Source organism: Pleurodeles waltl, chromosome 7 (assembly GCF_031143425.1).
Source record: "Pleurodeles waltl isolate 20211129_DDA chromosome 7, aPleWal1.hap1.20221129, whole genome shotgun sequence".
In the NCBI taxonomy this organism is placed as follows: Eukaryota; Metazoa; Chordata; class Amphibia; order Caudata; family Salamandridae; genus Pleurodeles; species Pleurodeles waltl.
In genome coordinates, this window is record NC_090446.1 from 1,307,834,986 (window position 1) to 1,307,848,278 (window position 13,293).

Genomic DNA, 13,293 nt, shown 5'->3' on the forward strand with positions numbered 1-13,293 from the left:
AATGTACTGATTAATCTACTTACCTGGATGAAACTCGCCTGGTATCGGCGCTAGATGCACACTGTCCATGCAGAGCGCTAGCTCTGCTAGTCCAGGCTGAAACCTACTATAAGGAGGGGGTGTCAATGTATAAAGTGGTGCACACTGCTGGGCGACTTGTTCACTAGTGTAAACAAAGTGAAGGAGGGTTGGCGGGGGAGGGGACAGAGACGTTCTAGGAAGAGAACAGAAACCTAAGTATATTATCAGGAGGGAAGGAAACTACACCCAGAGTTTGACGGGGTGGAGGCGAGGAAAGTAACCGGCGGGAAGCTATTTGTGAACGTTGACACTACTGAAGAACCCATAGAGGCTATGGAGAAAACCTGTTTGAAAAGAGGAAGGCAGACCCCGGAGAAGACCCCACCGCATCGGATGGAAACTCTGCAGCTAACTGTATCAAGATGAGAGATTCGTGACCAGAGAGGGAGCTGCTGACATAGCGAGTTTAGGAGGAAGTTTCTGCATTAAACGGAGGCAGCAGCGAGGAAAGGACACGCAGGCCAGATGGCAGGGAGAAAACGCAGACACCTTTAAAAGAAGCAGAGGTGAAAAGTGTGATCACGTAAGAAAATGTTTGCCGACAAATGACAGTTACCTGTTCTCTGCTGTAATATGTTGAGGGTTTATTGGCTGTAAAGAAAAGAAAGCAGACCCTTAGAGTTATCGCCCAACCTGTTGGCGGGCGGTGTTTTGTGTTTTGGTAAAAGAGCAGGCAGTGCTTGGATTATGGTTTTACGTAGGGGTGGAAAAGTGGATTTACTCGTGAGGAGTCTAGTTTATCCGCGTTTGGGTGTGTTGAAGTTCTGATAATTGCGATATAATTAGGCCGGGAGTCAGGCGGGGTGTTTTGCTGTTGGATTTAGGAAGGGGATGTAGTGTTTTATTGTGTGTTTTAGCTATGCTGCAGTGAGCGTAGTCCGTTTTGCAATATTTTGTACTGGATGTGACAGGAGGTAAACATGGGCACTGTGCCTTTAACTTGGGTACATTGTGGGACGACGTTCCATAACTTGTGCTTTAGACGTGTGGCGAAAACACAGCCAAATGAATAAGAAAGTAGGATTGGTTTCACCGATGTCAGCGCTTTCTTAAGAGCGACAGAAAACAAAATAGAATGAACAGCATAGCGAGGCAGAAGGCAGTCTCGGGAGAGTAACGATACGGAAAGACAAGCCGGTATGAGTGCCAAGTGAGTAAGTCGATGGTGGTAAGAATAAAATAAGAAATAGGTAAGTAGCCAAACGGGTCTGCTCGGCTGCGTCGAGCACCCTACAGTCCTACTCCGCACTGAACCCCTGCCCTCCCTTCGCACCCATGCAGAACGGCAGGTGGCAGCACCTTAACTCGGCCACAGCGCCCAAGACAAGCTGTCACCGCCCGGTCCGTGACTAACTCCTCAGATGATCCACGATCCAGGCACAGACCGCTCCATACCGGACGGCACCCGCCTTCTGTCATAGGGAGGAGCACGTGTGGACTCCATAGCCAATCGGCACTTTGCAATTCTGTGCAGAGCACTAGGATTGGCTGAAATCCTGCCGGTGCTCCAATCCGAGATAATCTTACGGTGTGTAAGTGCCGCCCCCTCCCGGACGACTCGGAAGTGCTAGAATTACAGGCTAAATGACATCGGTTTGAAGATCAACAAGGGGCGGCGGGCGGTGGGCTGAGTTTCGTGACGGTCTGTGTAAGTAGTGGGCAGGTAGTCCCGTTAATCCAGCTCTACCTTAATGTTCTCCAAGAAGCTGTCAAAACAAACCGGCGTAAACCAGCGTGTCACGTTTTTGCTGTAATATTTTTAGAATGACTGCTGCAAGGCACCGGCAAGAGAGCACACACTGAGGAGCTGGCGGCCAGGCTTTTGGCAGACGGCTTTTGTCAGAGGCGGGTGCCGTGCGTGGCTCGTTCATTTTAAGTAGGGATGGACAAGTGTCTTTTGTTGTGGGTAGGCTCGTTTGGGAGTGTGTGTATATGTAATAATGTTCCAAGACTTGCGGCACAACATAGGCAGTCTGGCTGGGCCTGATTGATGTGCATTGTTTTTACCCGAAGTTGTGTGCCATTTAGGTGAAGTATGGGCAGTCTGTCGGCGGTGGTATTTTGTACTTGGCGTTGAGGTTAGCCTTTAACTGGGGGTGTGCTGTGGGCCAGTATGTTTAATGGGTGGCATTTGTGCGATTCGAGGGAATGAAGACGATATTCTGCAGTCCCTGGTGCTTTGGAGCTCTGAAGGTAGGACTTGTACGAAGATGTACAATAAATACGTGTGAGAGAGACCCTGAGTCTAGGAAACTGGGAGAGCTAAAATGAACAGCAAAAACGAGATAGACTTTAAAGTCGTAGGTAGGGTGCTAAGACTGGAAAGCCCCGGAATCAAAAAAATCTGAGGGGTTAGTTGGCTAGATGGGAAACGTGCGGCTTCCAATAGACAGAGGGAAACAGAGCTGTACTCTGAATTATTAAAAAACACACAAAAAAAGTACCTTCTGGATTGAGACTTGTTTTTTGGACGATGAAGGTACATGTAGCCCATGACCTGTGGTCAGTAATGAGGGGTGATCTTGTTCTCCAGGGACGGTGATGTTTGCCAGTGTGGAACCATAGGTAATGTTTCTTCTTCATGTTGCAGGATTGCCCCTATTCAACTCCCCCCCTGAAACGTTCAGCCTTCAAGAATCACATGCTTGTTGACTCCTGCTGTACTTGAACACGTGCCTAAGTCGCAGATGCCAACCTGAAATGCATGAGCACATTGGTGTTGCCACTAAACAGGGAGCAACGCAGTAAGAGACTCCGTCTGATCAAAAGAAAGCTATTGTTATCGGCTCTTGCAATACATGCGGATTTTCAGCTGTTTAATGAATCAACTAAAAGCCTACACATTAACTTTGATATATGGGCGTCAACGTAAATCCTCACCTGGATTTGAACTGGAATCTATTTTTTAGGATATTTTTTTAAATTACAATTTTAAGTTATTTTTTGTTTGTTTCACAAAATTTGTAAATCATCTCAGCTGTTCCCTGAAGATCATTTTGATTTGCTTGTTAGCGAACTTAATATGCAAATTTTTGATTTATTAGGGAAACAGGAAGGGGTAACATATTTCCTAATTATATAATCTTTACACTGCACATTAAGTCTGACCGAATATCCAGAGAGTCACATGAGAGTTATCCAGTATTGGAGACTCGCATCTGGTGTGAGTGGAGTGAACCGGAGCCCCTATGGAACACTCTTCAATTCTTGCCCGACCATCCATGGAGAACTTGGAGGAGATCTTTGGTGAGGACTCTGGGGATGACCACTCCCTGGAGGTGTATGATGAGATGGTGACTGCCCTGGCAGGCAGCATCTACTCTGAGCTGGAGAAGCTTATCTCTACCTATGGACAGGGGGCTGTGACTGGCCTGATGCCCCTGCTTGTGTCAGCGCTGGAGAGCACGGAGGCAGCTTGTACTCAAGCCCGGGAGAGGGAAGAACAACTGGAACTGGTAGAGGAGGAGAAGCGGCAGCTTGTCACCCAGTTTGAGCGGGAGCGGCAATTCCGCAAGCGCGTAGAAGAGGTAAGACACATATCTTCGCTTGTACCAGTTTCGTTGTGATGCTACTGCTAGCTTTGAAACTCCTTCATTGGAAAGAAAATACAGTAATCAATAGTAAAACAGTACTGTTCAAATCTTTAACATAGAAGTCAGTGCTTCATGAAGATTTATTTAATACATGTACATATTTTATTGTGAACATTTAAACAACAGTGATCATTTATTTCACAACTTTGTAAGTAAAGAACTGTTAACGCGTCCTTCTATGTTAATTTATACACATCGGGACTCGTTTTAGGCCGATGAACCTTTGGACCCAGTGGTGAGACACCGTAAGACGAGATAACTGATCAATATATCAATAATATTGTCAACATATATCACCACAATATATTTCACTTTAGGCATTAGTAAACCTTCGGCGCAACCATGACCTTTCAGTCATGAATAACCACACCTTACTGAAGTTTTGTGAATTTTATTCCCTATTGATTACAATCTAATAGCAAATGTATTAATCTCAAAACCAAGAAACAAAAGAGCATAGTCACAATATGGCAATAATGCAAAGATCACAAACATAAGATAGTGATAAGGAGGTAAACAAATCAAAATGCATAGAACCTCTTATATGTCTTAGTTCAGCATAGCACCACGTCAGTCAAGTCAACTACGTCAGTCAAGGTGAATGCCTCATCTAGCCACTAATTAGCATCAGCATGTTGGGCTTCATGCAAAACAATTTAGAACATCAATTTGGAAAACATCTAACTAAGGTCTCTTATCAAAAATACACAGCAGTTGGTACCTAGAAAGAAAAGGCAAACAAATGAATTTCCATTAGCAACAGTATAATTACCCTCCTCGAAATAGGTCAGCATACAGGATCAGTCTTTGTCTTCAGGACATCAGTTAGATCGCCGTCAATCTATCTAATCGAATGGCAGGGGACACTTCCCTCATAAGGAAGAAAGTGTAATGGGGCAGTCTATGGGTGAGGATGGTTTTGTCTAAGTCTCAGATCACCAAATAGAGTGACAGAGTTTCTGGATGCAATCGATATAATTCCCTACCTAATGCGTCTTGTCTCTCGTGTCATGAGTTTTTATCCCTTTTTCGTAATACATTTCCCCAAAATTCTATTGGACAGTCACTACACCCCACTATCTGCAACCTATCAAATTATACATTAAGTAATGCACTTGTTATTTTATGATAGTTCTTAACATTTTGATTGGTCTTCATAATTGACGTTTTTCGTAGGTGGCACATCCGGGGTTACTTCATTTTCTTGCACGCTCTTCGGGTCAAGAGTTCTCTTTTCCGTGATTCGATGTCCTTGAAAGTGTCCATATTTGTTGCAAAGCTTATAATTTTTATACTAAAGCTGCTAGCATGCGGATGGGAATATAACTGTTAATGATACAATAAGCGGAGAAAAGAACAAATGCTGGGTCATGGCCTTTGCGAGTCAGCACACTGAAGAAACAGAAAAATACGCTTTAATATGAGAGCTACACAGCTAGTTTTCGACTCACGCTAACTTAGACTTATGGATTCTAATAAAATGCAATCTTTATACGTTTTAATATTTTCAGTTAGTCATAATACAAGCAATTATTTCTTACAGTCGACGTTAGTTTATGCATGTGAAAAATTCTCCACGTTTAAAATACGTTTCAATGAATAATATTATTAATGCAGCATTGTTAAATATAAGCATTTCACATCTAAAATAGGTAATGTTTAAACTACGCTCTCTCAGTATTAATCACACTACAATACTGTAGAATGATCTTAAAGAGGAGAAGGCCTCTCCCTATACTCCATTGAAGGTCTGATTTTCTTTTTTTTTTTTTTTTTTTTCCTTCTGTATTGTACGATTTGTATAGCACCTTACCACTGATGAGGCCTGAAGTGGTTCCTTATTGATGACTAAGAGACTACTTCATTTATTGTGCTGTAGGTAAAATGCTGGTTTATATAGTTCTAATAACAGTTTTCCCATTTGACTAAATTGTTAGTTGAGCCTTGATAAACTATTTTATCTCCCAGTGACGTTGACTCTTTGCACAATTTGGTACATGCAGAAACAAGCTAACCCCAGTAATAAACAATATTTATCAAAAACTGGACATTTAAAATCTAAGACTGATATAGAAAAACATAATAATCCTGAATATCCGAATAACTAAATCGATGGTTGAATGTAGAAATTCTCCCACTACTTCTTTAAGATTGGGACTCTTTTTTAAAATGTTTTCTGTCAAATGTTCTGTATTTGAGTTTTAAGTGTGCAGATAAAAACAAAACCAGTACTGACAAAAATAGTAGTCTACAATTGTCAGTTAAAATACAGGTTCTTTACATGGGAATCCAATCAAATGTTGCCTGAGTAGAGTCTGTCTGCACCTTTTAGTTATAGCATTTTTTAAAAACAGTTGCTTCCGACACTTTCATGTCCATCTTTATAATAAAGTATGCATGCTTTTAGTGCTCTTTCCAGGGAAGCGGACCTCCCATACTAAGCACTGATGGACAGCCTGAGAACTCTTTGCATAGTTTATTAACAAAAGTCATGACTGTCGGAGAGTTGAAATGCTCTTCACTGGGAACTGACAGTTTCTACGCTCCCCATCAGCATTTCTTAGCCTAGCTGATTACACCTGTTAGAATCATAAGTAGTCCATTGTTAGACTGGCGGGTTTGGTCAGGTTACCAGGCATACTGTTACACAGGTGGTTCAGTAGCGCCCACCATTGGCATTGTTTTTTTAGTGCAGCATGTTAACACCGTGCACCTTGATTTGTATGTCATCCACCTCCCAGTGGTACAATGTGCTCCTCTAATTAAACCATCAAACATTTGTAACTTTGTGCAGTGATGTAACAGGGAAGGTGACAGGGAGTGTACTATTATTCCATTTTCCTTAAGTAGCCCACATATCACCCCGAAATGTTAGAAGAAGGGTGTAGAAGTACTTATACCCTCCCCTTGGTTAAAGTTGTAGGTGTAGTGTGTAGCTGAACAGGAGATTTCTTGCACTTTCTGTTTGACATCATGTATTCTACTACCAATGACCGCGAGATGGTAGTTGTGTGTGCTATTTAAATATTCCTACTATTGAATGTGTATTAAGCTTTCGCAATGCATAATAACCTTATAGTATGAAAGTTGCTCCTCTAGGCTTTCCTACATATGGAGTAAAATTATTTCTTTTTTGTAAATTGTTATTTTTTTTTTAATTTGCCGGTGTGCTAATGAGAAGCTGTGACAGTCCTAGAATTCTAATGATATTTATAGTATTGTTTGTAAATTTAATTTCACTTGACTATTGCATGCATATGTGTAAAAAGCCTACCTACTTATTTTCATAAGTACATTCACTCTTTAAAACATTTTCATTTCCACCAAAAGCATTGTTTCCCTTTTGGCAAAGCACTATGCCTTATGCTGTCATCAGTTTGGGGGACATTCTCTCCCAATTTTCTGGGTAGAAAGGGGTTTACATCTGCCCTCACATGGAACAATCTTCAACACTATCCAGGGTTGGACACTGCCTGTCACGGGGTTGGGAATACACACACATGTATTTATCTATGTATTTTTTTATTTATGTGTTAATGTGTTTTATGTTTTCAGTTGTTACTTACCTCCCAATTGGTGACCTCGAAACCTTCGCTGAGTATAGCAAATGGGTGAACAGGAGACATCAGATACAGTAACATATCCCAAATATGCTTTCCATATGATGTCCTGTTAAAGTCCCATCAATGGTTTCACACTGTTGTAAAGTCCTGGGAAGGTCTAGGCCGATGTGTAAAAGGAAGACCAGTCTGATGCCTCTATCCCTTAGCACAAGGATGAGGTAGGCAGCCCCACTTTGGAACGTTCTCAGGCGTTATCTCCCCCTTGGAACATTCACAATACACCCTTTGGAGTAGATATGCTCTAAAATAATATAACACAAACACAACAAAAGTTTACACTGGTAGATGGAAATATTTGAGCAGCTCAGATTTGCAAAAGCCTTTCACTATAGGACTCAAGCATATTATTGGTCTTACACAGCATGGATTGTCACTGACCAGAAATTTATCTAGACCCCTTTGCAGTGTTGGGACAGATAAGACATTACCACTGTGTATTCTATGCTGCTTACTGCCAAATTTCCAGCATGAAGTGGGATTTTAGTCAGTCACTGCTCCTTGTTCATTGATCTGTACCTGTGATCCTGTATAGCACACCATCTCCTATGGCACTCCCACTAAAATTACACTGCTGTACATGTCCTGCAGCTGCTTGCATAAGAAATCTTCCCAAGGTCTCCCTCACCAGCATGTAATCGCCCTGCCTGCTCTCATTAAGATGTCACAGACAGAAAACTAATAATAATATTGCTATGGCTCTTCATGCTTATCCGTAAACATGTTTTGGCATAAGTTGGATTAGCATTGCAACTTTAGCGTCCTGGTTCCCAGAGGGTAATGCTGATTGCCGACACTTTCCTGTCCCTCCTGCTTAGTCATGCTATTCTTTTTAGGCCTAGTATTAACTAAGACATTTTGATTTTACTAAATTATATGTAAAATATACTTTTAGGGTCTTTCAGGCACCTCTGTCCATCCATTAGTCTGTTATTCCCACTTTTCTCCGTCCACTGAGTGTTGGCGCTATGCCCTTTCTCAAGATGCACATCCACACACTAAGTAATCCCCTTCAATGGCAATATGTGCTTATTGAGACCAAAAATATGTATGCTTTTATCCGTACCCTTCCACAAAAATAAAGTTTTGTAAAGACAAAGAACTGATGGTTTTGACAAGCACTGCCAGACAACGGAGTTATAACATTTTTGTGGATTTTATACAGTACGGAAGAACCTAAAAAACACTTCAGGGATCTTTACAAGTTAATAAAAGAGACAACCATAATTTGATATTAGGTTGTCACAATAACCAATATACAGGAGCAACATAATTTTTGGAACATCAGGAAATTCGTTACTATTTATGAACTAATATTTATACTACGAACAGGTAGAACAATGAGAGAGAGAAAGAAAAAGAAAGAAACGTTCTACCAGGTTGCAAGCAATCATGTCCATTGATCATCTTTGCCTAATTTTTATGGACTTTGGACGCTGATCATCTGTGTTGTATAAGGAACGAATCACACGAATAATTTCTTGCTAATTTAAAAGTAGCTCGGTACCCATTTTCCTTCCCGTTTTATCTGTTGTGATTTGCTACATATCCCAACTATAGGAACACCTGTTGATTGTGTTGTCACCGATTTAATTTATTTGTCACTGGCCATCCTTTTTCTAACTTGACAGTTTTTTTTTATTGACCCTTCTGCTAAAAAATACTAATGCTACTTCTAAAATACAGACGAAGTTGCAACTTCACATATAAGACAAATAGATCAGGAACACCAGACCACAGCGTTTGCTTTCAGTCTAACAACTTGACTTAACATTACATTTCAAGGCATGCTTATTTGGGGAGAAGAAAGTAGATTGCCTCATTGAAGGGAGACCAAACCAATTCCATATACTCCCAGAAATCAGTAGTTGTAAAATCTAGATGCATAGGAACCCATATCCACCTCATTAATCGGACATGTTCACTTAGGTCGTGAAGAGATTTTCGTGCACTGACAAACTAAAATGATTTCCCAGTTAGAACAAAGGTGGTCATTACGACCCTGGCAGTAGAGCCGCGGTCGCACCGCCGGGGCCGGCGGTTTCCTGCCATTTTAGCCCCGGCAGTGATAATCGCAAGCAGCGCTGCCCTGGGGATTATGACCCCCCTACCGCCAGCCTGTTTCTGGCGGTTTGCATCGCCAGGAAGAGGCTGGCGGTAAGGGGTGTCCTGGGGCCCCTGCACTGGCAGGCATGCCACTGGCATGGGCAGTGCAGGGGCCCCCTAACAGGGCCCCGGACAGCTTTTCACTGTCTGCATTGCAGACAGTGAAAAGCGCGACGGGTGCAACTGCACCCGTCGCACGGCCGCAACACCGCCGGCTCTATTAGGAGCCGGCTCCTATGTTGCGGCCTCATTGCCGCTGGGCGCAAACTTGGTTTGCGGCCGCCGGCCCAGCGGGAATGTCATAATGGGGGCCGCGTGAGTGCGGCCGCATTGGCAGCCGCACAGCGGTTACCGCCTTCCAAGGTCGTAATGACCCCCTATGTGTCTTATTGTCTGGTTCCAGAGAGGGACCGAGGGTTTCTTCCACAGTTAAATTTATGTACTTCTGCTCAGTCATGCAGTATAGACCATGCCCGTCTTCTGCATTCTCTTTGCAAAAGATTTGGGTGTGCGCCACCGTAAAAAGCAACTGTAAAATACGTAGCCAAACCCTAACTAATGTACACAACAGAGCATTTACGGGAAACGAACAACAACGTTATGGAGGGGCGTAGAATCAAAGTGGTACTGCTCTTATGTTTGCCTGGAACAAGAGGGCTAGGAATCTGGTCTGGCCACAACTGTCAGGTTGGAAAATGGAAAAAGACTAACGAGAAGGAGTCCATGGGGGGCGGGTGATATATAAAATTATGCACCCTGTTAACGTGGGATCTGATTTAGCGAAGTCAGTTCTTCAAAAGAGCACACATTTTCTGTAATGGATTATATGCAGGCCACTGCACTGCCTGTCTGAAAAATAGCCATTTATCTCAAAATAATCAGCTTATCTTTATCACCTTTTGCACAGTTAAACAATCTTTTCTACGGAATATCTATGTCCACGGGGAAATATAAACACACAGTAGTGATATTTTGAATAAAGCGAAATAAAATAACTGTATTGTCTCGAAATTGCATTTTTCACCTGTCTTAGGAAGCATGTTAAATTATCTTTCATTTTGCTTTTTTCATAGAAATTTATCAGTATCCCGGACATCAAATATGTTTTTAGTAGGAAATGAAACCTGGCGAAGTTAATGAATTTCAACATGTCAATCAAGCACGAACAAGCAAGATTCTAGTTGCTTGTTTTTAATTTAGCAGATCTCTGCGTTCTGTATTGGCACTAGTTGATTGGATTAACCAACTGTTGGCTATAATTTGTCAAACTTTAAAGCTCTGGATTGGATACATGGATCGATCTAGCAACTTGAAAATTTATTTTTTTGTTTTGTGTGAGTGTTAGATACCAAAGAGTTGAACATGGAATGGGCATGCTGAGTGCGTTTTAATATTACATAAGTGCTGCCTTTCCAATTGGCTGTATATTGGATGGGCACGAAGACTGACATTTTCCATTATCCAGGAGAGATGAGCTCTGAGACTTGGGATTGAATGGGCTTTGACATGCCATTTTTTTATTCACCTTGACTGTGAATGTGATGAAGCTAAAAATGGAAGCTGTTATCCCATGTCTGCCCATGTTACAGCCCATGTGTGCCTTATGTGTGTTTCATGGATCTTGACTATATGTGTTGTGATTTTTGTACATAACGCGCCATTGTGTTTGTCGATCTATTTGCATGGATGTCTATTTTCTGTGTGCATGGGTGCCTCTATGGTTGTTGGTCTGTATGTATGTGTATGCTGGTTTGTTGATCATTGGGTAAATGAGGGTGTTTGGTTGCAATTTCGATATCAGAACCCCTTTCATAGAGCCACAAGACAAGAATGAGTTACTGGGCACAACAGTTGGAGTTGCGACCTTTCACTTCTTTTGTCACAGTGCCTCAATTACTGTGGGCCCTAAGTAACTTGGCCAAGTATTACCCCTTCAGCGCTTGACTCTCAGTGGTAGCGCGGGTCAAGCACTCCAAGGATCTATATGGGGAGATGGTGTAGGCTCAAGACTCAGAATATCCATAGTGACCACCAGTAATATGATTGTCCAGTCAAATACTTACTTTTGGTAACAAAAGCTGTGTTTATTTATATATGCAAAGCACCCTAGAGCTGGTCTAGGCACTGTACTCCCAATAGTCCTTCTTTCCCACTCCTCCATTCTAACTAATGTCTCTCTCTCAGATCTGTTGGGTAGACCCACAGACGCTGCCTGTGCTAGCAGTGCATATCTAAGTTTGGCTTTGACCTTCGAAGTTCAGCACTTCTGGCACCAGCCTGCAGAGCCCTTGCAAGTCTTAGAAGGGCCTGCAGCCAGTCTTATCCAATCACAGCCTTCAGGAGGCCTCCCCATCATCTGTGTTGCTTCCCCATTTCGTGCCCCCCTTTTTCCCGCCCCTTTGTTTTTTCTGCCCACCCTGCTCTGTTGCTTGCTTGTCTATGTGCTTCTTCACGACACCACATGTTACACTCTTGACTGTTGCTTTTACTCCCCACCCTCCATGTTCCTTCTACCACCTTACCCGTACCCTCCTTCTCTTTCACCCATTTATTCTCCTCACCACCCTGCCCTCCATGTTGCTTCCGCCCAACCCCCAACCACACATTTGTCTCCCCTCTCACCACGGCCCTCTGTGTTGTCCCCCCCCCACCCCGTCCCACAGGCACTTAAAAAAATGCTTTTGCCATCTTGCAGGACATGAATGTGTGGCTCGAGTGCCAACAAAATTACAAGACTACTGCTTATTTCTTTCATTTACGCTGTACTGCATGGACTATGTTGTACAGCATGGTTAAAAACCATAGGCAAAGTCAGTGGTTCTCAAAGGCGAGACGTGTGACCCATTGGCTTTGCTTCGTGGATGATTGCAAATCCACTTTGATGATTCACAATATGTCAATTTGCACCCTTATTTGAATTTCCTCACACTGAAAATTCCACTGTTGTGTGTGAGTAAATCTGTTCAATGGGATGGGGCTGTGGGCATTCCAAGATTGCGACGCCTGTAAAAAATAGTTATTCCCCACACCCCACAGTGGAAAAAACAGCATAAGAACTGTTTAAAAGTGGAACTACTCCTCAGTACAATATATCCACATAGGGAAATATAAACATTTCAGAACTGGAGAATATGTACACATTTAAAATACTCCAGGTAATCTGCAAAAGTCACAAAGTGCCAGGAGTACTCCTGGAACTGTTTATGAATTTAAAAACGAAGAAAGTTCAGTCTAAACCGAAGCCTATGTGAGTAAATTTTCGTCCAGGCCCCCAGTTATAAGACTATATTTACCATTACTCTGCTTTGCAAACTTTCACATCTAAACTTAGGCATCGACTCACACATGATCAGTTGTTTGTTTAACAGCTTTTTACACATCATTGCTTCTCGAGTCTAATGGAGTGAAGTGAACTGGAGCACAGATGTCTTCTTATCATGGGGGTGTGTTATCACATAGTTTCACACGGCTTGAACTGTGGGTTCTGGTCACATCAGCATTCTTAATGAGCTGCATTTTAGGCTTAGTTATCTTCTTCGAATTTTCAGAGGGCTTCTATGTGTCAAAGCCATTTGACGATGGATCGTTTTGCTCCAGTGTGTTTTTTTTTTAATGGTGTATTCGTGATGTCTTCAGGAATGTGAGCTTTTTAGGTTTATTAAAGAAAACCTTTTTTCTTTGTTCAGTTCATCGACAGTGGTCTTTTGTGTTCGCCCCTTTCAAATCATTGGACTTCAGTGCTCGACCCACTGCTCACTTTGCAGGAAAACAAACGAATTGTTCTGGATGGCAAAGGGCTGTTTCTCTAAAGGTTTGCATTCAAGGCACAACCTTTTTGCGTCCCTAGCAAAGCAAACGTGGCCACAGTTTAAAATTCAGTGCTCCTGGTAGCA

General features: G+C 42.4%; 1 protein-coding gene across 2 annotated transcripts in view; it reads left to right on the top strand.

Moving 5' to 3' along the window:
* Positions 1-476: 476 nt before the first annotated feature.
* LOC138246226 (C-Jun-amino-terminal kinase-interacting protein 4-like) overlaps positions 477-13,293 on the top strand; it is a 545,850-nt gene continuing 533,033 nt past the window's right edge. The window contains exons 1-2 of one of the 2 annotated variants that reach the window (XM_069200626.1): positions 477-604; positions 2,672-3,608. In XM_069200626.1, the coding sequence (XP_069056727.1) occupies positions 3,270-3,608 (339 nt within the window). In that variant the 5' untranslated portion in view covers positions 477-604; positions 2,672-3,269. Of the gene's footprint in view, positions 605-1,622; positions 1,730-2,671; positions 3,609-13,293 lie in introns of those variants that run through there. The other variant, XM_069200625.1, reaches the window with a different exon arrangement.